Consider the following 24,633-nt stretch of genomic DNA (forward strand, 5'->3'; position numbering starts at 1 on the left):
GGGGACTACAGCTCCCGGCGTGCACCGCGCCCTAGGGCGCGGTGCACGCCGGGAGCTGTAGTCCCCACCTCAGGGTGGTGGTGGTGGCTGGTGCCCCTCATGGAGGGAGGAGAGGCTGCGGCGAGGCGGAGGTGGAGAACGGCGATGGAGGTGGGAGAGGCTTTATTGGGGTATAGCGGAGTTAAAAGGGGCTGGGTGGGTTGGTAACGGGGTGGAAGGGGGCTGTGGGTCCGGCTTGAGAGGCTATGGGTCTGTCTGTGGATGTGGGCCTGCCTGGGGGTCTATAGGCTTGGCTTGAGGGGCTGTGGGTCCGGCCTCAGGGGCTTTAGGCTTGGTTAGGGGGTCAGCAGGCCTCCCTTTGGGCGGCTGTGGGGCTGGGTATGGGGCTGTGGGTCTGGCCTGAGGGGTTTTAGGCTTGGTTAGGGGGTCAGCAGGCCTGTCTGGGGGGGCTGTGGGGCTGCGTATGGGGCTGTGGGTCAGGCCTGAGGGGCTTTAGGCTTGGTTAGGGGGTCAGCAGGCCTCCCTTGGGAGGGCTGTGGGTCTGGCTTGAGAGACTATGGGTCTGTCTGTGGATGTGGGCCTGCCTGGGGGTTTATAGGCTTGGCTTGAGGGGCTGTGGGTCCGGTCTCAGGGGCTTTAGGCTTGGTTAGGGGGTCAGCAGGCCTGCCTGGGGGGGGGGGGGCTGTGGGGCTGGCTATGGGGCTGCAGGCCTGGCCTGAGGGGCTTTAGGCTTGGTTAGGGGGTCTGCAGGTCTCCCTTGGGAGGGCTGTGGGTCTGGCTTGAGAGGCTATGGGTCTGTCTGTGGATGTGGGCCTGCCTGGGGGTCTATAGGCTTGGCTTGAGGGGCTGTGGGTCCGGCCTCAGGGGCTTCAGGCTTGGTTAGGGGGTCTGCAGGCCTGTCTGGGGGGGCTGTGGGGCTGGCTATGGGGCTGTGGGTCTGGCCTGAGTGGGTTTAGGCTTGGTTAGGGGGTCAGCAGGCCTCCCTTGGGGGGGCTGTGGGGCTAGCCTGAGGGGCTTTAGGCTTGGTTAGGCAGTCAGCAGGCCTGCCTGGGGGGGCTGTGGGGCTGGCTATGGGGCTGCAGGCCTGGCCTGAGAGGCTTTAGTCTTGGTTAGGGGGCCAGCAGGCCTGCCTGGGGGGGGGCTGTGGGGCTGGCTATGGGGCTGCAGGCCTGGCCTGAGGGGTTTTGGGTCTTTCTATGGGCTGCAGGCTTTGCAATGGGGTCTTTAGGCCTGCCTGGGGTTGCTGCAGAGGCACCTATGGAAACTCGAGCCCGCTCAGGAGTCTTTGTGCAGCTCCAGGGTGGGTTGAGGACCCCCCCTTTCTGCTACAGAGAACAAGGTGGGGGCCACCCCCGTGCTGGAGCAGGCCCGGCTGCTCTAACCCTGCTGCTCCTCATCCTCTCCGGGCAGCTCCTCGCTGCTGGTGGCCTGTGCTGGGCGCTCCTCCTGCTCCTCCTCCTCCCCGTCTCCATCGCCCTCGGAGCCGGTCTGGTCCGAGTCGTCCTCCTCCAGGTAGCGGTACCCGCGCATCTGGTGGCGCGGGCGCGGGATGCGGGGCAGGCGGTACTCCACGCGCTGCCCCAGCTGCTGCTCCATCCGCAGGTACGTGCCCACCGCCACCACCAGCGTCGCCAGCAGGATGGAGAGCTTGGCCTGCAGCAGGGCAAAGAGGGGGGTGAGCGTGGGGCTGCACCCCCTAAACTGCCAGGTCCTGCCGTGGGCTTCTGCCCGCCTCACTGTGGTCACCTTCATGGGTAGCTCTGACCACAGGTAGACGGTGAAGATGGCCAGGGCTTGCCACCAGTGGTAAATGGTGAAGATGAAGTCTTGGCGCTCCTTGTTCTTGTACAACATGCCCAGGAGGACTGTGACGGAGGAGAGCTGCTGTCAGTGTCCCCCTCTGGGGACACTGTGGGTCTGTCCTGCTCCTTGTCAGCGTGTCCAAGGAGCTGCGGACAACCAGGTATGAGGAGATGCTGCAGGAGGAAGATGGGGGACAAGAGAAGCCGCGGTGGGGACCTTCCTGCTACTCACTGCTGATGCTGGTCTTGTTGAGGGCGCTCCCCGTGCCCCAGAGCGCAGCGATGGTGTAGAGCAGAGGAGCCTGGCCCACGAGCCGGGGCTCTGGTGCCCAGCAGAACAGCGTCACCAGGAGGGCAGCGTGGATGAAGGCTCCAGCCAGCAGCGGGATGTGCCGCTGCAGGCGCAGCATGCACAGGGCCAGGCTGGAGCAGGCCGAGGCGGACAGCCCGTAGGCCATGAGGAGATAGGCCAGCTTCTCCAGCCCCAGGGCACACACGCCATAGTTCTGCAGGGAGGACGGGCTCAGTGTCACTTGGGTTGTCCCTGCTTTGTCACCTCCCCTCTGTCCCCATCCATCCCTACCAGGGAGAAGCCGGTGCAGACAAAGAGCACCTCGAAGCCGCTGTAGATGAAGATGGGGAAGAGGTGGCGCAGGCGATAGTCCCTCATGTGCTTGAAGGGCAGCTGGAAGATGTTCCCCCAGCCGATGCTGCGCAGGTCGATCTCCTCCGTGGGTCGATAGGCTGCACTGCAGAGCACCAGGACCTGCGTGTGGGAGCACATCATCCCAAGTGAGATGGTTCGGGTTGCAAAGGACCTTAGGATCAGCCATCTTCTGCTGCGGATCACAAAGCACGTGCAGGACAAACAGGGGGATCAGCCCAGTCAGCACCAGAAGGGCAGGTCCTGCTTGACCAACTTCATCTCCTTCTACAACAAAGGACCTGCCTGGTGAATGGGGGAAAGGCTGTGGACATTGTCCCTTTGGACCTTAGTAAAGCATCGATGCGGTGTCCCGCAGTGTTCTGGAGAAACTGGCTGCTCATGGCCTGGGTGGGTGGATTCTTTGCTAGGTAAAAGACTGGCTGGATGGCAGAGCTCAGGGAGTGCTGGTGAATGGTGTCACATCTAGATGGTGACACTGGTGGTGGCCCTCAAGGCTTGGGGTTGGGGCCAGCGCTGTTTGATATCTTCACTGATGATCTGGGTGAGGGGATGGAGGGCACCCTGAGTCACTTCAGATGACACCAAGGGTGGGAGTTGATCTGCTGGAGGATAGGGAGGCTCTGCAAGAAGGATCTGGCCAGGCTGGATCCCTGGGTTGTGGTCAATGGGGTAAGATTCAACCCGGCTCGGTGCTGGGGCCTGTGCTTGGGCCACAGCAGCCCCATGGAACGCTCCAGGCTTGGGAAGAGCGGCTGGAAACCGCTCATGGAAAAGGAGCTGATGGAGCTGAGCAGGAACAGCTCGTGCCCAGGCAGCCGAGAAGCCCCCAGCATCCTGGCCTGCACCAGCACCAGTGCGGCAGCAGGACCAGGGCAGGGATCGGGCCCCTGGGATCCTGTGCTCAGCTCCGGGCCCCTCACCCCAGGAGAGACCTGGAGGGGCTGGAGCGGGGCTGGAGCAGGGAATGGAGCTGGTGCAGGGCCTGGAGCCCAAGGGTGCTGGGGAACGGCTGAGGGACCTGGGGGGTTCAGATGGAGAAGAGAAGGCTCGGGGGGGACCTGATGGCTCCCTACAAGAGCCTGACAGGAGGATGGAGCCAGGAGGAGCTGGGCTCTGCTCCCAAGGAACAAGGGATGGGACAAGAGGAACCGGCCTCAAGCTGCACCAGGGCAGGTTTAGATGGAGCTGAGGAACAATTCCTGCCCCAGAGGGTGCTCAGCATTGGAACAGGCTGCCCAGGGCAGGGCTGCGGGCACCAGCCCTGCGGTGTTTCACAGGGGTTGTGGATGTGGCTCCTGGGGACGTGAGCCTTGGCAGTGCTGGGCAGTGGTTGGGCTGGATGATGTTGACGGTCTTTTCCAACCTGGTTAATTCCATGATTCCATAGGGGTGATGCTGGCCCTGCTGGAAGCCTGCCCCTCGCCCACCCCAGCTCACTCACCACCAGCATGGCGAGGAAGGCGGCCGCCATCAGCACGCTGTCCACCACGATGAGGTTGACGCTGCGGGGCAGGCTCTGCAGCACCGTGGTGTTGAAGCCAGGCAGGGTGCCGTGGCTCAGGGTCCCTGTTGGGGGGCACACACCGTGGTTTCCCCCCCCCATCAGGAGGTCCCCATGCCACCCCCACTGCACCACCCCGTCCTCACCGCAGTGCTTCACCCCAAAGAGCGTGTGGTTGAGCTGGTAGAGGTATTCGTTGAGGAAGAAGAGCATGGGCATCTGGGCGCAGACGAAGCTCAGCTGCAACACGGAGAGCAGGAGGTGCTCAGCACCACGTTGCCCACCACATCCCATTCCCTGTGCCGGCACTCACATGGAAGAAGGCATAGAAGATGGTCTGGAAGATGATGATGTAGGCATCACTGGCCCCTCGTGGTGCCCGCTGCTCCTCCTTGTAGTTGACGTGCTCGTGGTACTTCTGGGCCATCCTACATGGCACAATGGGTCAGCTGGTGTCACCCAGGACCTCAACCCCCCCACCCCTGCCTACCTGGTGATGTAGTTGCCCATGGAAGCCCAGAGGGGCACGATGGCTACCCCAATGGCCACGGCGGAGGGCACCAACGTGTAGTAGCGCTCCCAGTAGTTGCTGGAGACGAAGAAGGCGTAGATACCCACTGCGAGGAACATGGCCCACTTGATGCCAAAGAACCTGCCAGGGATTGGAGAGGGAAGCATGGATTCCCATTGGGAATGCTGTTGGGCAGCGTGGAGAGTGCAGTACCTGATGAGGACGGGGGTATAGAGCAGCGCTGCGATGGGGGTGACGTTGATGCCCATCAACACCTTGCGGTCGATGTCCTCCAGTTGGATGTTGCTGTACTTCACCTCCCGGTACGTCTCATCATAGTGCAGGATCAGCTGCATCTGCAGCAGGCCTGATGGGGGGGGGGGTCCAGAGCCTGTCACCCCCCTACCCTGACACCCCCCCCCTCAAAACTACACTGGGGGCCCCTGAGGAGCAGCAGGACCATACCCAGGTACACCCCATAGGTGAGGGTCCCGGCCAGGCTGGCGGCCAACACATTCTTGATGACCCCGAGGCGCTTGCGGCGGAAGAACTTGTGCTCCTCCTCCTCCTCGTTGTAGTCGGGGTGAGCACCCACAAAGTCATCCAGCTGGGGGGGGCCGACAGTGGCTGTGAGCCCCCGGGGGGGGGGGGGGCACCACTGGGACCCTATGGGGGGCACCCATAGGGACCTCACCTGCGTCTCTGTCCCCTCCGCACCCAGCCTGTCACCCGCCACTGCTGTGCCTGCAGCCTGGTACACGCCGGGGTCCTTCTGCATCCTGCCTCCGGGGGGGGGCCTGCATGGGGCAGGGTGGGGGGGTGCTGTTGGCAACCCCCAAGCGCTGCACCCATGCGCTTTGCACCCCTGCACCCATGTGCTTTGCACCCTGAACCCCAGCCCTTGCACCCCCAGCCTCTGCACCCTTGTGCCCAGCACCCCCAGACCCTGCACCCAGCACCCTCATCCCTTGCACCCATGCGCTTTGCACCCCCAGGCCTGCACCCATGCACTTTGCCCCCTGCACCCCAGACCCTGCACCCGTGTCTTGCACCCCCAACCCTTCACCTCAGCACCCAGCACCCCCAGCCCCGCACCCATGTGCTTCCCCCCACCGGGACCCGCTCTGCTACCGGCGCCCGGGGCGGGGCGGGCACCGCTTCCTCTTTCGGATGGGGCGGGCGGGACGGGGACGCTTAAAGGGGCCGATCCCGCACCCCCTGCACAGCACCCATTGAACCCCCAGCACCCTGACCCCTGCACAGCACCCATTGAACCCCCCCCCAGCACCCTGACCCCTGCACAGCACCCATTGAACCCCCCCAGCACCCTGACCCCTGCACAGCACCCATTGAACCCCCCCCAGCACCATGACGCCTGCACAGCACCCATTGAACCCCCCAGCACCTTGACCCCTGCACAGCACCCATTGAACCCCCAGCACCCTGACCCCTGCACAGCACCCACTGAACACCCCATCACCCTGACCCCTGCACAGCACCCACTGAACCCCCAGCACCCTGACCCCTGTACAGCACCCATTGACCCCCCCCCAGCACCCTGACCCCTGCACAGCACCCATTGAACCCCCAGCACCCTGACCCCATCCCCTTCCCCCCAGCTCTCGCACTAGGCCCCGGTGTGGGTGCTCCAGCCCTGGGTGCTGGGTGCTGCCGGGTCCCTCCGCTCTCGCTTCCCCTTCCCAACCCTGGGCCGTTTGTGGGTGCGGGGCAGGTTTGGGGGTGACCAGACACGTGCGGGTCCCTGCGGCACCCAAACCCGGTGCTGGAAGCACCCATGGGTGTGTGGCCAGGCCAGGGTGCCCGGGGGCAGGGAGGGCCCGAATGTGACGCCCTGGCATGGTCACGGGGACTGGGGCAGGATCCGGCCCAGCCGGTACCGGGGGATGTCTGGGGGGAGGAGAAGGAGCCACCAGTGCTGGGGGGTTCAATGGGTGCTGTGCAGGGGTCAGGGTGCTGGGGGTTCAGTGGGTGCTGTGCAGGGGTCAGGGTGCTGGGGGGTTCAATGGGTGCTGGGGAGGGGGGTCAGGGTGCTGGGGGTTCAATGGGTGCTGTGGAGGGGTCAGGGTGCTGGGGGGTCAGTGGGTGCTGTGCAGGGGTTGGGGTGCTGGGGGGGTGCAGTGTAATGGGGCCCCCCCCCGATGATCCCATTCCAGTCTCTGATCCCTGCTGTCCCTTTAGGTCTCTGGTGACGTGAGGCATCCTCCATGGGGACAGCGGCTGCTTGGGGACCACTGCATCACCCTCCATGGGGCCAGTTCGGGTGCTGCCATCGGGGTGCTGTGGGTGAGCCCCACGGTGCTGGGGATGTGGGGCAGGGGACCTGTGGGGTGTCTGTGGGGTCCCCATTGCTCAGGGTGGCCCTGGGTACCAGCTCCATGGGTGTTTATCGGTTCCCCATGGTTCATGGTGGTGCTGGGGACCACAGGAGACCCCCAGGACCCCACTGTCCATGGAGGGGAGGTCCCATCCCAGGCCTTGGCCCCATTGCCGGCCCCACAGAGGCGGGGCCCAGCCCTGCCCATCGCTGGCCATGGGGCCTGGCCACCAGCCCCACAGCATTTAGGAGCATCCCCCTGAGCATCAGCAGCGCCTCCAGCTCCTCTGGCCACCGCTGAGCCCCACAGGTGAGCCCTTTGGGGTCCCACGGAGGTTGTGGGGCCCCCCTCTGGGTGGGTTCCCTTGGGGGAAGGTGGGTGCATTGGGGCATGGAGAGGGGCAGCTATGGGGCTGCAGCTCTGCCCCACAGCTCCTGGTGGACCCAAGTGGGCTGTGGAAGTCCCAGTGTTGGCCCGCACTGAGGTCCTTAGGGGTCCCTATGGGTCAGTGTGGGTCTTTGACGTCCCCATGGGGTGACCCCACAGCAGCGGGGCCAGAGGCTGGTGGTGATCCCGGGAATGCCAGGCATGTCCCGCCGGGCACACCGGAGCTCCTCCGGGATGAGTCAGCCCAGGACAGCCCCAAGCAGCACAGCTTCAGCCTCCAGAGGTGCCACAGGCAGCTTGGGACACGGGTGACTCCTCCTGGGATCCAGCCGCCATTCCAGCACTTCCAGCTCCGGCATTCCGGCACTTCCATCCCTGTGTCTGTCCCCAGGGCCACCACGCTCTCAGTGCAGCCCAGCAGCTCCTTCCAAACCCTTGGCATGCAGCAACCTCTTGAGCTGCCTGGGCAGCAGCCGCCCGGCTGTGGGAAGTGCATCCCTGTGTGCAGTGATCCCGGGAATGCCGCCGGATGCTGTGGAGGCAGCGGGAGCAGCACCGGGAGCATCAGGAAAGGGCCGGTGATGTGCAGTGCTGCATGGTGAGAGCGAGGGGCTGGGGGGCAGAAGGGAGGCACAGGGTAATGGGGTCCCCATGGTGCTGATGATGGGGGGAGAGGTTTGGGGTCCAGGGGCCACCACATCCCAGCAGCTCCCGGGGCTGGGAATGCTCCTGAGGATGCTGAAGGTGGGAATGGGGATGGGAGCATGAATGGTGAGGGGAGAGCGTGAGGCTGGGATGAATGGGAGTAGGAGGGGTGCGGGTGCTCTGCCCTCCCCCCAGGGTGCTGGGTGATGCTGGGTTGGGGTGATGCAGACCTGGGTGCTGATGAAGGGTGCTGGGGGACAGGTTTGGCTTCCATGGGCCAAGGGACGAGACAAGGGAATGCCGGGATCAGTGCCATGGAGGGGGCACAGGGGGGACTCCCTGCCCTGTCCTTGAGGTCTGTGGGGCCCCAGTTTGGGGTGATGTGGGGCTGGGGGGGGACGTGGGGCTGTGATGGGCACAGGGTCCCTGTGACACCCCGATGCGTGCAGCGGGAACCCCTATGCGGGGCTGGTGGCCCTGCTGCGGGCAGCCTGGCTCTCGGGGAAGACGCGGCCCATGGAGTACCGCGTGGCGCAGCTGGAGGCCCTGGGGCGCTTCCTGGAGGAGAAGAAGCAGGAGATCCTGGAGGCCACGGCCCTGGACGTGGGCAAGGTGAGGGGAAGGGGAGCCGGGTGCTGGCAGCACCTTTGGGACCATTCTTAGCCCTTCACCTGGGTCTCGCGTGTCTGGAGCTCTGTGGGCGTCCTCACTGGGGTCCTGCATCCCCCCTTGCTGTGCTTCGGGGCTGCTGTGGTGCACCCATAGGTGCTGCCTCCCCGCAGAGCTCTCTGTACATAGGGACCGTGGTGCTGGGCAGGCCCCGTGCCATTAATCCCATCCCCGGAGCATTAAAGCAGGCCAAGCCCCCGTTGGCCAATGCAGGGGGGGACCCGGGGTGTCACCAAGCTTTGCCCCACACATGGAGTCAGGGGTGGCTTCGGGTGCCCTCCACAGAGGTGATGTCTTGGGGTGCTCCTCAGCAGCACGGTCGCACTCGGGATTACCGGTGGTGTTGTGCAACGTGCTGGGGTTGCACATTCCTGCCGGGGCTCCTTGCGGGGACTGGTTCCACTGGGATCTGCATCCGGGTCCCTCCTGGATGTGGCCCTGGGTATTGCAGCACGCTGACACGGCAGGAGCATCCCCGCCATGGCTCTGTCTTGGGCTTTGAGCTCATCTCTTGTCCATCTGGGTGCTTCAGGACCCTTTTCCCCTCCCTGAGATGTGCTGCAGCCCATCCCATGCTTCCCTCATGGATCATCAGGAGATGTTCTCAGAGGGGTAACTGCTCTTATCATATAGTGGGATCACTCAGACCTAAAGGACTTACATCTATGGGTGTATCAGAGCCGGCTTGCAATATCCTGACATCTCCCAGGGTTTGTAATTGCCTTGTTTGTGTGAGGGGAGGACCTTCTCCTTCAGCATCAGATGGGCAGCAGAGCTCCAAGTGCGTCCTTCGTCTCTCCTAATTGCCTGTAATGAGTTCCTGTTGTCCACTAACACGTTTGTTATGCAGTTGGACCGTCATAGTTAGATGGACAATTCACCTGCTCTTACATATCTGAGGTGGGTGCCTCACCTCCAGCCGTGCCGCTTGCTCCCCATTGATCTTGGAAGGCACTTGCATGACCTCAGCTTCAATATCCCATCTCCTAACCTTGATGTCTCCTTGGAACCCTTAATCTGCAGCAGCAGTTTCCTCATCCTTGCAGTGATGCAACTCTCAGACAGGGCTGAGAGCATCCCCATTGCTTCACCGGACACCTCCTGGGCTTGCTGAGCCCTCCCATGCCTCCTGGCAGTGACACATCCGGTGGCACCATGCACCTGAAGGTCTCCTGAGCGGGCTTTGGTGGTGGAACATCGGAAGCTGCTGCCTCCAAACCCCCCAGCCCCAAAGTGCTGTGGTGATGGAGGAGGGCTCAACCCCTTTGGGTGGGTTGGAGGAGTCTGAAGGATGTTGGGATGTGCTTTGCAGCGCAGGAGCTTTGCTCTTGCTGCTCCCCAGGACTTTGGAAGGGCTTTACTGAGCCTGCTCGGTATCTTCTTGCGTCTTCCCACTTCTCCTGCAAGGGCATCCCGAGCTGTGCTTCACAGTTACAGCAGCAGAGAGGACCCACCGTGGGCAGGATGTGCCTTGGAAGCCGCTGTGATCCCAGCTCTGCTGTCCCACTGCTGTGCCCCATCACTGGCCATGTGGGCCTTGTGTCCATTGCCCATTGGGATGCTTTCTGCTGGGTTTAATTCCCAAACGGAGGCATCTCACCCCACCTGCCTTTCCCATGGCACTGCGGGAGCACCAGGGGCTATGGGGGGTTCTGCCTGTTCTGGTGGTCAGGACATGGGCACAACAGTGCAAGAGCATTGTCCCATCCGATGTCTGCCACATGGAGCTTCCCTGGACACCAGCACCAGCTTGGCTGAAGCTCCTGGGGACATTGCTTGGTTCCCCCCTTGGCTCAGGGCTCCTGCCCCGTCAGCAGGTCAGAGATGTGGCCTCAGGAGAAGGACAAATGCTGTGGAGATGTTAAAGGGGCTGCAGGAAACCTGGAGAGGGGCTTCAGGCAAGGGCCTGTAGGGACAGGCCAAGGGGAATGGCTTGAACCTGCCCGAGGGGAGACTGAGGTGTGTGGAAGGTGTCCTTGCCCATGGCAAGGGGTTGGAACTGGCTGAGCTTTAAGGTGCCTTCCAACACAAACCTTCTATGGTTCTGCTTAATAGCTTCTACTTGATGTCTTGTCCTTCCTCTTCATGGGCAGAAGAGGAGGGGAGATGCCTTCTGTGGAAGGGGAGATGACGGGGTCGGTGTTGGGATGATGTCTTATCGTGATGATCCATGATGATGTCTGTCCCCAGCCATCCTTCGAGGCTTATCTCATTGAGATCCTCCTGGTCAAGAACGAGCTCAACAACACCCTGAACAACCTGAGCCACTGGATGAAGGACGAGCACGTGGACAAGAACCTGGTGAGGCAGAAGCTCTGGGTTGGGGAGGAAAGAGGGGGACACTCACGGGGCAGAGCAGCTCAGGGAGGGGACAGCACTGAGGTCCTGGTCTTCTTGCAGATGACACAGCTGGACTCTGCCTTCATCCGCAAGGACCCCTATGGCGTGGTGCTCATCATTGGGCCTTGGAACTACCCCATCCACCTCATCCTGGGGCCTCTCATTGGGGCCATTGCTGCTGGTGAGCTGAGCATTCAGGCTGGGGTGCCCCAAGGGCTGGTGGTCACCCGGTCACTGCAGTGATGTCCTCTCCATCTCCCCCCAGGTAACTGCGTTGTCATCAAGCCCTCCGAGAAGGCCAAGAACAGTGGGAGGCTCCTTGCTGAATCGCTGGGCTGCTACCTGGACAGTGTGAGGAGCAATTCCTGGCCTTATCCCTGTCCCTGCCCCTGCCCCAGGGCCATGGTGTTCCCAACCCTGCCTTGCCCTCACCAGCACTGCTCTGAGGAGCTGCTGTGCCTCCTTCCTCTGCTGTGCACATGGCTGCGATGCTGTTGGTGGGCATGGGGACACAACAGACATGGGTGATGCTGAGCATGGGGTCCCTTCCTCTTGCATTGCAGGACTGCTTTGCCGTGGTGACCGCTGGTGTTCAGGAGACCACCAGGCTGCTGGAGAACAAGTTTGACTACATCTTCTTCACTGGTATGTCCAGAGCCGAGCCTGCTGCGGGGTTGGTGCAAGGTGGGAAGAGGGATTCCCTCTGGAAGCCCCACTGTTCCTTACCCTGCCCAGGCAGCCTGTGCTTGCCTGCCCTCTAAGAAGTCAGAGCTCATTGTGCTGGAGATGTGGAGGATCCATGATCTGTTGGAGGATCCAGGATGTTGTAACAGGGGAGAGCACAAGAGGCTGCAGGGCCAGGCCAAGGGGAACGGCTTGAACCTGCCCGAGGGGAGACTGAGCTGAGCTCTTAGGCAGAAGCTCTTCCCTGGGAGGGTGCTGAGGCGCTGGCACAGGGTGCCCAGAGAAGCTGTGGCTGCCCCATCCCTGGCAGTGCTCAAGGCCAGGTTGGACACAGGGGCTTGGAGCAAGCTGCTCCAGTGGAAGGGGTCCCTTCCCGTGGCAGGGGTTGGAGCTGGAGGAGCTTTAAGGTCCCTTCCAACCCAAACCATTCCATGGTTCTATGCTTGTATCTGAGGCTTGGTAGGACCTGGCTCCCCAGCGCGCTCCATCCCAGAGCCGGGCTGTACCTGGAGTGTTCGCAGCCCTGACTCCGCTCTTCCCTTGCCTGCAGGCAGCCCCTCCGTGGGGAGGATAGTGATGGCAGCCGCTGCCCAGCACCTCACCCCCGTGACGCTGGAGCTGGGGGGCAAGAACCCCTGTTACGTGTCGGACACGTGCGACCTGCGCAGCGTGGCCCGGCGGGTGGCCTGGGGCCGCTTCTTCAACGCGGGGCAGACCTGCGTGGCCCCCGACTACGTGCTCTGCACCCTGGAGATGCAGGAGAAGCTGATGCCCGCCCTGCGCGAGGCCATCACCGAGTTCTATGGCTCCAACCCTCGGGAGTCGCCGGACTTTGGCCGCATCATAGGGCAGAAGGAATTCCAGCGCATCCAGGCGCTGCTGTGCAGCGGGAGAGTGGCCATCGGCGGGCAGACGGATGAGAAGGACCTGTACATCGGTGAGGACGGGGGGGCTGGGGGATTTTGGGAGCTCCTTTGCTTGGGCACTGGGTGATGTGGTGCCATAACCCTTCTCCACAGCTCCCACGGTGCTGGCGGACGTGCTGCCCTCTGATCCCATCATGCAGGAGGAGATCTTCGGGCCCATCCTGCCCATCGTTGTTGTGGCCAGCATGGATGAAGCCATTGACTTCATCAACGAGAGGCCGCGGCCGTTGGCTGTCTATGCCTTCTCCAGTGATTGCAAGGTGTGTGTGGGGCATGGAACAGGAAAGGGGGTGAGGAAATCAGGTGTTAGGGCTTGTGTCCACCTCACTGAAGCCCCAGGGCATGCTCTGAGGGGTCGTTTGAGCCCTGCTCTAAGCACATGGGACTGGGGGATGAGGTGGGTGATGTTCTTGTGAGACCCCCACTCTGGAGCGCTGTGTTCAGCTCTGGGGCAGCAGCACCAGAGGGACCTGGAGCTGTTGGAGTGAGGCCAGAGGAGGCCACGGAGCTGCTGCGAGGGCTGGAGCAGCTCTGCTCTGGAGCCAGGCTGAGAGAGCTGGGCTGGGGCAGCCTGGGCAAGAGAAGGCTCCTGAAGGGGAGACCTGAGAGCAGCTCCAGTGCCTAAAGGGGCTGCAGGGAACCTGGAGAGGGGCTTGGGACAAGGGCCTGTAGGGACAGGCCAAGGGGAATGGCTTGAACCTGCCCGAGGGGAGACTGAGCTGAGTCTTAGGCAGAAGCTCTTCCCTGGGAGGGTGCTGAGGCGCTGGCACAGGGTGCCCAGAGAAGCTGTGGCTGCCCCATCCCTGGCAGTGCTCAAGGCCAGGTTGGACACAGGGGCTTGGAGCAAGCTGCTCCAGTGGAAGGGGTCCCTGCCCGGGGCAGGGGCTGGAGCTGGAGGAGGTTTATGGTCCAAGTGTTTCTGGTGGAACCAAGGTGTGAGGCCCATGTCCATCTTCTCTGCTCCCCTCCCAGGTGGTGGCCCAGGTCCTGGAGCGCACGAGCAGCGGTGGCTTCTGTGGCAATGACACCCTGACACACATGACACTGACCTCGCTGCCCTTCGGTGGCATCGGTAGGTGCAAACCCCAGCCCACCCGTCCCTGGCCACCGTGAGCCTGAACCGCACTGGCCATGGATGAGGAGGGGTCCTGGTGGCCCCAGAGCTCTGTGGTGTGCAGGAAACCCCTTTGCACCTGTAGGACTTCACCAGAAGCCCTTGGCTTCACTGCAGAAGGGCTGAGCTCTCTGGCTTTGCATGTACGGAGCCCTGTGAGGTTCTCCTCTCTTTGTTTGCTGTCCCAAGCACTACATTCCCTGTGTATGTGCAGATATTCCATATAAAAGGTTGGGAATTCTCTGCCCCTTGGTTGTTTCCCTGCTATTTCTGAGCAGCGTGGGCACTGTGAATGAGTTTTGTACCAGGGTTGGGTTCCTGCCTTGCTCAAGTGGGAGGTGCTCAACCATTGCTCCCTTTGGTCTCTCCTCATTATGGAGCACATCAGCTCATTGTGCTCTTGGATAGGTGATGGATATGTGGATGGCTCTTCCTCCTCCAGCCATCCTGGTGCTGGATTGGAGCCCTCAGCATCCCTCAGGAGCAAGCTTGTGCATTCATTAGGACTAAATAGTGGGAGCAAAACTCTTGTAATCATCTGGAGAACCTTCTTATGGTACCTTGGAGATGGGCAAGACAAAGAGTTTCTGGTCTCCACAGGCAACATCAGTTGTATTTTCAGGTGAAAAGCGAGGTCTGCTCTGCCTGGGCCCTGCCTGGTGCGTTATCCAGGGAAAACAGGAATCCTCTCCTGATACTTTCCCAACCTCCTGGTCTCCAGAGGGTTCTCTGGAGGAACCACCTCAGTCTCCTGCTGCCCTTGCTCAGCAGCTTGAATCACACATAATGGGACAACACAAGAGCCAACCGCAATTAATTCCTCACCTGCCTGTGGCTCAGGAACAATCCTTGGTGGTTCCCATTCCGGAACTTATCTTTATGGAAGTGATTCAGCCAAACTACCTGGGATGAGGAGGTGAAGCCATTCCATAGCAGGGCCTGAGCTCTTCCGGGTTAGATGGCATTTGTCAAAGCTTCCACACCACAGCAGTCACTGGGCTTTTAACCACCCTGTGCAACCTCAGCATGAAACCAGCCCCAGCAACTGGGAGAACTGGTGGTGATAATGGGGGCTCCCAATTGGAAATACTCTGGGAAGAAGCTGACCTTCATGGGGGCCACACTGCTAGCTCCTAACCATGGGTAGATAGAGGCCTTAGAGGGAAAGGGAGCCTTGTAGCTCCAGCAAAGCTTGTGTAGATAAATGGAGAAGAACTCAGATGGGATCATGGAATGGTTTGCATTGGAAGGGACCTTAAAGCTCGTCTGGTTCCAACCGTGGGTAAGACCAGGTTGCTCCAAGCCCATCTAAAATGAGGCCCTTGCATCTCAAACACTGACCTGCAAAAGGATTTGCTGGCTTAACCCTGCCAAGTGCAAGGTCCTGCACCTGGGTCGGAGCAATCCCAGGCCCAGCTACAGACTGGGCAGAGAAGAGATTCAGAGCAGCCCTGCAGAGAAGGACTTGGGGGTGCTGGTCGATGAGAAAATGAACATGAGCTGGCAGTGTGCGCTCGCAGCCCAGAAACCAACCGGATCCTGGGCTGCATCCAAAGGAGCGTGACCAGCAGGGCGAAGGAGGTGATCCTGCCCCTCTGCTCTGCTCTCGTGAGCCCTCACCTGGAGCATTGTGTGCAGTTCTGGTGTCCTCAACATAAAAAGGACATGGAACTGCTGGAACAAGTCCAGAGGAGGCCACGAGGATGCTCAGGGGCTGGAGCACCTCCCGTATGAAGACAGGCTGAGGAAGTTGGGGCTGTTCAGCCTGGAGAAGAGAAGGCTGCGTGGGGACCTCATAGCAGCCTTCCAGTACCTGAAGGGGGCCTATAGGGATGCTGGGGAGGGACTCTTCATCAGGGACTGCAGTGACAGGACAAGGGGTAACGGGTTCAAACTGAAACAGGGGAAGTTTAGATTGGATCTAAGGAGGAAATTCTTTCCTGTGAGGGTGCTGAGGCACTGGAATGGGTTGCCCAGGGAGGTTGTGAGTGCTCCATCCCTGGCAGTGTTCAAGGCCAGGTTGGATGAAGCCTTGTGTGGGATGGTTTAGTGTGAGGTGTCCCTGCCCATGGCAGGGGGGTTGGAACTGGATGATCTTGAGGTCCTTTCCAACCCAAACCATTCCTTGATTCTGTGCTTGAGGAGCTGTAGAGCTGGAAAAGGCCAAGGGAAAGGCGAGATCTCCATCACCACATCCCTGCTCAGCAGCAGGAGCGCTTCCAGGATGAAAGCTTGGAGCAGGCAGGAGCAGAGCCCCAGGGCAGGTTTGGACCTTGCTGTGTGTTCCAGGGTGCAGCGGGCTGGGCAAGTACCATGGCAAGTTCACCTTCGACACCTTCAGCCACCAGCGCGGGTGCCTGCACCGCAACATGGGCCTGGAGGCCCTCAACGCCCTGCGCTACCCCCCCTACAGCCAGCAGAAGCTGGGCTTCCTCACGGCCACCTTTGAGATCAAGCGCAAGGGCACCTGCACCCTGCTCTGAGGCTGCTCTGCACCCTCATGGATTCAGGATGGGGACAGCTCATGGCACCATTGGTGTCCTCCTCCCTTTCCACCTCCTCTGGCTTGGACAATGGGATGGACACCTCGTCCTGCACCCGTCGTGCCTCCACAGTGGACTCTGCTCTGCATCCTCGGCATCGACACGCAATGGAATACCATAAGTTCTGCTTTTCACCCCAAACTTCCCTTCCCAGGGAAGAAATGGTCCCCAGGAGGATGAGGACCAGCAGTTCACCCCATCTCCTCTCCTTCTGTGCGAACCTCGCTCTGCCTTCTCTCAGTGCTGCCTGCTGCTTTGCTCCTCTGTGTAACCTTGCCTCTAGTAAAGGCAAGTCTTTGCCTGTAGTAAAGGCTTTGCATTGAGCTCTGCTGCGTGGCCTCCCCTTGCTTCATCACCCTGCTTTGGGGCAGGAATCCATCAGCTGCGCCCCAGAGATGGGGGTTCAGAGCCCCAGTGTCCCCGTGCATCACACGCACACCCCCAGCCACAGCATCGCACCCTGCTGAGCTCCATCAGTCCCAGTGCTGGGCACCGGGGGGGTCGCACCTGGGATCCTGTGCTCAGCTCCGGGCCCCTCACCCCAAGAGAGACCTGGAGGGGCTGGAGCGGGGCCGGAGCAGGGAATGGAGCTGGTGCAGGGCCTGGAGCCTAAGGGTGCTGGGGAACGGCTGAGGGACCTGGGGGGTTCAGATGGAGCAGAGAAGGCTCAGGGGGGACCTGATGGCTCCCTACAAGTGCCTGCCAGGAGGATGGAGCCAGGAGGGGCTGGGCTCTGCTCCCAAGGAACAAGGGATGGGACAAGAGGAACCAGCCTCAAGCTGCACCAGGGCAGGTTCAGATGGAGCTGAGGACCAATTCCTGCCCCAGAGGGTGCTCAGGCATTGGAACAGGCTGCCCAGGGCAGGGCTGCAGGCACCGGCCCTGCAAGTGCTCACAAACCCCATAGACAAGGCCCTCAGCGCCATGGGAACGGTTGGACTGGCTGATCCTAAAGCTCTTTCCCAACGTGGCTGATTCCACGATTCCACGATGATCCCGTACCCAGTGGCTGCTGTTGACGTGCGCCAGGGATGGAGTTTGGGGCATGGTTTGCATCCCAAGTGGTTGGGGCTGGAGCGGAGCCAGCGCTGATGTGCGGTGGGGCAGAGGAGGAAGCGGGCAGCCTCCCTCCGCAGCCTGTACCAGCACCCAGGCAGCACCCGTCCTGCCCCACACCTCACCAGGGTCCTGGCACCCCAAAGCCGCCTCCTCCGGGCAGAGCACCCCGTTAGTTACCTGCGGTGGGGAGCTCGTGGTTTCCATCCTTTGGAATCCTTTGCAGTGAAGCTCCAGCCCCGTCCTGCTCCCTTGGGATCATGGAAACCAGCAGCGTCTTCCCAGAGCCTGGCCCGCAGCAGCTCCCAGACGTGGGCACTGGGAATGCTCCTGAGGATGATGATGGTGGTGATGGGAAGGGGAGCGTGGATGGCAATGGCATGAGGTAAGAGAATGAGGCTGGGCTGGAGGGAAGCAGGAGGGGTGCGGGTGCTCTGCCCTCCCCCCGGGGTGCTGGGTGATGCTGGGTTGGGGTGATGCAGACCTGGGTGCTGATGAAGGGTGCTGGGGGACAGGTTTGGGTTCCATGGGCCAAGGGACGAGACAAGGGAATGCCGGGATCAGTGCCATGGAGGGGGCACAGTGGGGACTCCCTGCCCTGTCCTTGAGGTCTGTGGGTCCCAGTTTGGGGTGATGTGGGGCTGGGGGGGGACGTGGGGCTGTGATGGGCGCAGGGTCCCTGTGACACCCCGATGCGTGCAGCGGGAACCCCTATGCGGGGCTGGTGGCCCTGCTGCGGGCAGCCTGGCTCTCGGGGAAGACGCGGCCCATGGAGTACCGCGTGGCGCAGCTGGAGGCCCTGGGGCGCTTCCTGGAGGAGAAGAAGCAGGAGATCCTGGAGGCCACGGCCCTGGACGTGGGCAAGGTGAGGGGAAGGGGAGCCGGGAATGGGGGACCAGAGGCTGGAGGAGCCCGAGGGGCTGTGGGTGTGCAGGGGGTTGCTGCAGTGCCCTGGCTTGGATGGGGCTTGGAGCCAGCTGCTCCAGTGGAAGGGGTCCCTGCGCATGGCAGGGGTTGGAGCTGGAGGAGCTTTAGGGTACCTTCATCCCAAACCTCCCGTGGCTCTGTCGATAGCATCCTCCTGCCTGTGGTCCACCCCATCCCACATCAGCCACCTCCTTCAGCCTCCCTGGCCGCTGGGGTCTCTGCTTCCTCTTCTTTGTACCCTGCGGCGAGCTCCCAGGCTCCCCTTCTCTGCCCTCCCCTTGGAAAGCCCCGTGTGGGCTCTGCCTTGTCTTGGGTGGCATCGCCTGGCCCGGTCCCGCAGCGGGGATGGACGTCCTTCGGATCAGCCGCACTGCTTCCTCATCGGCCTCGGGTTCCCTTTTCCTTGGAAGAGGCACCGACGTGGTGTTCTCCTCCTGCCTCCCTCCCTGGAAGAGCCGCCCCGCTCCTTCAGCCTCCCTTCTGATGCTGTGCCGCGGTCCTGCTCTGCTCCCGCTCTCCTCCATCCTGCAGGGTCCCTCTCCACAAGGCAGGGCTTGGAGCTGGGTGAGCTTTGCGGTCCCTCCCAACCCAAACCATTCCATGATTCCAGGAGCATCCCTACATCCCCCCCTTGCACGGGACCTCTGGTGTCCTTTGCTTCCTGCTCTCCCTCCTGCAGCCCCAGTAGTGGATCTTCCCCATGCTTCCTCAGCTCACTCTGCCCAAACCCCTACAGAACAGGCTCCAAAAGCTGGATATTCCCGTTTCCACCCCATTTCCTCCCAGATCGTGCCTCCTGGGTGGCGGGTAGCCCTCAAGACTGGCTGGTTTGAGCCTGCAATGGTGTATATAGGGGTAATGTGTATATAGGGAAAAGGTGTATGTAGGGATAAGGTGTATGTATATGGATAAGGTATATATAGGGATAAGGTGTGTGTGTATATATATATAGGGATAAGGTATGTATATAGGGGTAAGGGATATAATATAGGGGTAAGGGATATATATAGGGATAAGGGATATATAGATATAAGATATATATATATATGAATAAGGTATATATACAGGGATAAGGTATTTATAGGGATAAGGTATATATATAGGGATAAGGTGTATATAGAGATAAGGTGTATATATATGGACATAAGTTGTATATAGGGGTAAGGTGTGTATAGGAATAAGGTATATATAGGGATAAGGTGTATATATAGGGATAAGGTGCATGTAGGGATAAGGTGTATGTAGGGATAAGGTATATATGGGGATAAGGTGTATATATAGGGATAAGGTATACATGGGGATAAGGTGTATATATATGGATAAGGTGTATATAGGAGTAAGGTGTATATATATGGATAAGGTTTATATGAGGATAAGGTCTATATAGGGATAAGGTCTATATAGGGATAAAGTCTATAAAGGGATAAGGTGTATATATATGGATAAGGTGTATATAGGGATAATGTATATATGGGGATAAGGTATATATATGGATAAGGTGTATATAGGGATAAGGTGAAGGTGTATATAGGGGTAAGGTGTATATATATGGATAAGGTTTATATGGGGATAAGGTCTATATAGGGATAAGGTCTATATAGGGATAAAGTCTATAAAGGGATATGGTGTATATCTATGGATAAGGTCTATATAGGGATAATGGCTCCTTGTCCTCAGCCCCCCTTCGAAGCCGAGCTGACCGAGATCCTCCTGTGCAAGAACGAGCTCCACGCGACCCTGAACAACCTGAGCCAGTGGATGAAGGATGAGCCCGTGGAGAGGAACCTGGTGAGAGCAGGGAGAGGATGGGGCAAGGACCCGTGCCCTGCGCAGAGCTGGGTGGGACGGGGCACGGGGATGGGGCCTGCAGCGAAGAGATGGGGTCCTCACGAGGTGGGTGTCCTGCAGGCCACGCGGCTGGACTCTGCCTTCATCCGCAAGGACCCCTACGGCGTGGTGCTCATCATGGGGCCGTGGTGCTGCCCCATCAACCTCCTCCTGGGGCCTCTCGTTGGGGCCATCGCTGCTGGTGAGCTGAGCATCCAGGCTGGGTGCCCCAAGGGCTGGTGGTCACCCGGTCACTGCAGTGATGTCCTCTCCATCTCCCCCCAGGTAACTGCGTTGTCATCAAGCCCTCCGAGAAGGCCAAGAATGTTGAGAAGCTCATGGCTGAAGCGCTGCCCAGTTACCTGGATAGAGTAAGCAGCAATTCCTGGCCTTGTCCCTGTCCCTGCCCCAGGGCCATGGTGTTCCCAACCCTGCCTTGCCCTCACCAGCACTGCTCTGAGGAGCTGCTGTGCCTCCTTCCTCTGGTGTGCACATGGCTGCGATGCTGTTGGTGGGCATGGGGACACAACAGACGTGGGTGATGCTGAGCATGGGGTCCCTTCCTCTTGCATTGCAGGACTGCTTTGCCGTGGTGACCGCTGGTGTTCAGGAGACCACCAGGCTGCTGGAGAACAAGTTTGACTACATCTTCTTCACTGGTATGTCCAGAGCAGAGCCTGCTGCGGGGTTGGTGCAAGGTGGGATGGAGCTCCCACTGAACCCCTCGCTCTTCCTTACCTTTCCCATCTGTGTGAGTTGCTGGGCAGCATCCCCGTACTGGTCCGCTATGAAGACAGGGCCCATTGTGTTGGGGATCTGGTGTCAGGATGTCTGAGCATCTCATAGCCATAACTGGGGTTCGTAATGGATGAACCGGGGGATAGCATGGTGGGGATGGAGGGGGCTCAGCCTCCACTGAGGTGGGTGCAGGACAGGAGTGGGGCTTGACACGGCTCTCCTGGCTCCTCATGGAATGGTTTGGGTTGGAAAGGACCTTAGGATCATCCCTTTCCAATGAAGTGAAGGGCATGGGTTGAGCTGCATCATAGAACCATGGAATCCATCAGGTTGGAAAAGACCTTTGAGACCATCACATCCAACCTGCCCCCAGCACTGCCAAGGCCACCACTAACCCACGGCACTGAGGACACAGCTTGGGGGGACCTGGGTTTGTGACCATGGTGGGGGCCTGCCCCTGCTGCATCAATCCCTTGCCCGCAGGCAGCCCCTCCGTGGGGAGGATGGTGATGGCAGCCGCTGCCCAGCACCTCACCCCGGTGCTGCTGGAGCTGGGGGGCAAGAACCCCTGTTACGTGTCGGACACGTGCGACCTGCGCAGCGTGGCCCGGCGGGTGGCCTGGGGCCGCTTCTTCAACGCGGGGCAGACCTGCGTGGCCCCCGACTACGTGCTCTGCACCCTGGAGATGCGGGAGAAGCTGCTGCCCGCCCTGCAGAAAGTCATCGCCGAGTTCTACGGCTCCAGCCCTCGGGAATCGCCCGATTTCGGGCGCATCGTGGACGAGAAGGAATTCCAGAGGCTGCGGATGCTGCTGCGCAGCGGGAGAGTGGCCATCGGCGGGCAGACGGATGAGGAGGACCGGTACATCGGTGAGGGCTTCGTCTGCATCCTTGCGCTTGGGTTTTGGGGAGGGTCCTGTCAGTGATGGGGAGGTTCTGGATGGAGGGGACACTCAGGGAAGCGTCCCTTGGGAATCACGGAGCTGGACGCGTCCTCCTTCCGAAGCGGAAGGGTTTTGGGGAGAGGACCAAGGCGTCACCTCCAATCTCTGCTGCCTTTGGGGTGGTTTCTCCGCAGCTCCGACTGTCCTGGTGGACGTGCAGCCCTCGGATCCCATCATGCAGGAGATCATCCTCGGCCCCATCTTGCCCATCGTCGTTGTGGCCAGTGTGGATGAAGCCATTGACTTCATTAACAACCGCGAGCGGCCGCTGGCCGTGTATGTCTTCTCCTCTGATGACAAGGTATGGTCTAGGGGCTGTGCTCGCCCCATGCTTGAAGGTTGGACCTGGTGATCTGAAAGGTTGATGAGAAACTGAACACGAGCCGGCTGCAGTGTGCGCTCGCAGCCCAGAAACCAACCGGATCCTGGGCTGCATCCAAAGGAGCGTGACCAGCAGGGCGAAGGAGGTGATCCTGCCCCTCTGCTCTGCTCTTGTGAGCCCTCACCTGGAGCATTGTGTGCAGTTCTGGTGTCCTCAACATAAAAAGGGCATGGAACTGCTGGAACAAGTCCAGAGGAGGCCACGAGGATGCTCAGGGGCTGGAGCACCTCCCGTATGAAGACAGGCTGAGGAAGTTGGGGCTGCTCAGCCTGGAGAAGAGAAGGCTGCGTGGGGACCTCAGAGCATCTTCCAGTACCTGAAGGGGGCCTATAGGGATGCTGGGGAGGGACTCTTCATCAGGGACTGCAGTGACAGGACAAGGGGTAACGGGTTCAAACTGAAACAGGGGAAGTTTAGATTGGATCTAAGGAGGAAATTCTTTCCTGTGAGGGTGCTGAGGCACTGGAATGGGTTGCCCAGGGAGGTTGTGAGTGCTCCATCCCTGGCAGTGTTCAAGGCCAGGTTGGATGAAGCCTTGTGTGGGATGGTTTAGTGTGAGGTGTCCCTGCCCATGGCAGGGGGGTTGGAACTGGATGATCTTGAGGTCCTTTCCAACCCTAACTATTCTATGGTTCTATGATTCTATGAACCTGGTTAATTCTATGGGGTTAAACCAGGGTCCTCCTCCAAAGCTTTGGTTCAGAGCAGCCAGGCCTGGCTGTGGGGAAGGCTTGGAGCTGGAAGCAGGCTCCAAGCCTCCCCTCCACCTTCTCTGCTCCCCTCCCAGGTGGTGGCCCAGGTCCTGGAGCGCACGAGCAGCGGTGGCTTCTGCGGCAATGACACCCTCATGCACATGATCCTGACCTCGCTGCCCTTCGGTGGCATCGGTAGGTGCAAACCCCAGCCCTGGCCGCTGCGAGCTGAGCCTGAGCCCATCCCTGGCAGTGTTCAAGGCCAGGTTGGACACAGGGGCTTGGAGCAAGCTGCTCCAGTGGAACGGGTCCCTGCCCATGGCAGGGGTTGGAGCTGGAGGAGCTTCAAGGTCCCTTCCAACCCAAACCCTTCCATGGTTCCACTTGGGCATCCATGGAGACCACCTCCATGGTCCTCTTTAAATCACTTTCCTGGGAAGCTTGGCCATGGCCAGCGCTCCCCGTGATGCTGGTGTTAGAAAGCAGCTGGATAAAGACGTGGTGCCAGGGACAAGTCTCCATCACCGGCTGCCCTAAAAGGGGAGCTTAATTAGCATAGAATCCCGAAGTGGTTTGGGATGCAGGGACTTTAAAGCTCCTCCAGCTCCAACCCCTGCCACGGGCAGGGACCCCTTCCACTGGAGCAGCTTGCTCCAAGCCCCTGTGTCCAACCTGGCCTTGAGCACTGCCAGGGATGGGGCAGCCACAGCTTCTCTGGGCACCCTGTGCCAGCGCCTCAGCACCCTCACGGAGGGTCCTGCACCAGCTGGCGATGAAGGACGGGATGAACGATGCCCCCATCCAGCCACTGCCTGGAGCCCTGTGCTGTGTGTTCCAGGGTGCAGCGGGCTGGGCAAGTACCACGGCAAGTTCACCTTCGACACCTTCAGCCACCAGCGCGGGTGCCTGCACCGCAACATGGGCCTGGAGGCCCTCAACGCCCTGCGCTACCCCCCCTACAGCCAGCACCGCATGGGCATCGTCTGCGCTGCCTCCGGGGTGAAGCACAAGGGCTCCTGCGCCCTGCTCTGAGCATCCCCATCCAGTCTCCTCCCTCCGTGGGGGGACTGGTGCCCGTGGGCAATGAAAGGTGTTGTCTTCCCTCTGGTGAGCCCTGTGTGCTTCCATCCGTCCCATCCCGTTCCATCCTATTCCATTCCATTGCATCCCATCCCATTCCATTCCGTCCCATTCCATCCCATCCCATCCCATTGCATCCCATCCAATCCCATGCCATCCTATTCCATTCCATCCCGTCGCATTCCATCTCATCCTATTCCGTTCCATTCCATCCCATCCCGTCCCATTCCATCCTATTCCATTCCATTCCATCCCATCCCATTCTGTCCCATCCGATCCCATCCGATTGCATTCCATTCTTTTCTATTCCATCCTATTCCATTCCGTCCCATCCCATTCCATCCCGTCCCATTCCATCCCATCCTATTCCATTCCATCCTCTTCCATTCTATTCCATCCCAACCTATTCCATTCCATCCCATCCCATCCCATTCTTTCCCGTCCCATCCCATCCCATTCCATCAGGGTATGGGATGGAGATTGGGGTCAGGAAGAGGGGGGAACTGGGAGGGTGCCCTGGGAGCTGGTGGGGTTGCAGGAGGGCCTGGAAGCGTCCCACAGTGTTTCCAGCACTGCTGGCCGTGGCCGAGGGGGTGGAGGGGCTCCGGGTGATGCCCTTTGGCAATCCCCGCTCTGGGAAGGTCCCTAGCAACGTTCTGCTCCCGAATCCTGGAGCTGGGCTCGTCCCAGTTCCCGTTGCCCCTTGTCTCGCATGGGTTGGGCAGGTCCAAGCCATTCCCCTTGGCCTGTCTCTACAGGCCCTTGGCCAAAGCCCCTCTCCAGGTTTCCTGTAGCCCCTTTAGGCACTGGCAGCCTGGACCTAAAGGGGTTTCTTTATCCATACATCCCACAGGGATGCTCC

The 24,633-nt window shown here is 60.5% G+C and overlaps 3 protein-coding genes and 1 long non-coding RNA gene across 9 annotated transcripts; 3 read left to right on the forward strand and 1 right to left on the reverse strand.

Moving 5' to 3' along the window:
* The first annotated feature begins 52 nt into the window (after window positions 1–52).
* Window positions 53–2,837, forward strand: LOC136017308 (uncharacterized). The gene is made up of 2 exons (XR_010613891.1): window positions 53–150; window positions 1,332–2,837. It is a non-coding gene; the product is annotated as an uncharacterized LOC136017308 (long non-coding RNA).
* On the reverse strand, window positions 1,113–5,639 carry UNC93B1 (unc-93 homolog B1, TLR signaling regulator). Its single transcript, XM_065685501.1, has 12 exons — window positions 5,577–5,639; window positions 5,176–5,278; window positions 4,947–5,088; window positions 4,695–4,848; window positions 4,461–4,622; window positions 4,284–4,398; window positions 4,117–4,210; window positions 3,911–4,035; window positions 2,386–2,568; window positions 2,035–2,308; window positions 1,747–1,865; window positions 1,113–1,653 (listed from the first exon to the last, which is right to left on the reverse strand). The coding sequence occupies exons 2-12, from the start codon at window positions 5,257–5,259 to the stop codon at window positions 1,378–1,380; spliced, it is 1,728 nt and encodes a 575-aa protein (XP_065541573.1). The 5' UTR covers window positions 5,260–5,278; window positions 5,577–5,639; the 3' UTR covers window positions 1,113–1,377.
* On the forward strand, window positions 4,981–16,844 carry LOC136017301 (aldehyde dehydrogenase family 3 member B1-like). 5 transcript variants are annotated; one of them, XM_065685497.1, is made up of 12 exons: window positions 4,981–5,064; window positions 6,681–6,785; window positions 7,596–7,802; window positions 8,299–8,461; window positions 10,709–10,819; window positions 10,919–11,039; window positions 11,124–11,209; window positions 11,422–11,503; window positions 12,093–12,479; window positions 12,562–12,728; window positions 13,441–13,540; window positions 15,872–16,844. In XM_065685497.1, exons 2-12 carry the CDS (start codon window positions 6,748–6,750, stop codon window positions 16,063–16,065), a joined length of 1,656 nt encoding a protein of 551 aa, XP_065541569.1. In that variant the 5' UTR covers window positions 4,981–5,064; window positions 6,681–6,747; the 3' UTR covers window positions 16,066–16,844. The 5 variants fall into 5 exon arrangements, with proteins under 5 accessions (XP_065541569.1, XP_065541571.1, XP_065541572.1 ...); XM_065685499.1 differs by lacking the exon at window positions 4,981–5,064 and adding an exon at window positions 6,208–6,280; XM_065685500.1 differs by lacking the exons at window positions 4,981–5,064; window positions 6,681–6,785 and adding an exon at window positions 6,795–7,126.
* LOC136017304 (aldehyde dehydrogenase family 3 member B1-like) lies at window positions 13,453–23,780 on the forward strand. 2 transcript variants are annotated; one of them, XM_065685502.1, is made up of 11 exons: window positions 13,453–13,540; window positions 17,408–17,566; window positions 17,884–18,046; window positions 19,786–19,896; window positions 20,017–20,137; window positions 20,221–20,306; window positions 20,513–20,594; window positions 21,157–21,543; window positions 21,752–21,918; window positions 22,787–22,886; window positions 23,530–23,780. In XM_065685502.1, the coding sequence occupies exons 2-11, from the start codon at window positions 17,442–17,444 to the stop codon at window positions 23,721–23,723; spliced, it is 1,536 nt and encodes a 511-aa protein (XP_065541574.1). In that variant the 5' UTR covers window positions 13,453–13,540; window positions 17,408–17,441; the 3' UTR covers window positions 23,724–23,780. The 2 variants fall into 2 exon arrangements, with proteins under 2 accessions (XP_065541574.1, XP_065541576.1); XM_065685504.1 differs by lacking the exons at window positions 13,453–13,540; window positions 17,408–17,566; window positions 17,884–18,046 and adding an exon at window positions 18,479–18,672.
* The last annotated feature ends 853 nt before the right edge of the window (window positions 23,781–24,633 follow it).

The sequence above is a fragment of the Lathamus discolor genome, chromosome 6, assembly GCF_037157495.1.
Source record: "Lathamus discolor isolate bLatDis1 chromosome 6, bLatDis1.hap1, whole genome shotgun sequence".
NCBI lineage: Eukaryota > Metazoa > Chordata > Aves > Psittaciformes > Psittacidae > Lathamus > Lathamus discolor.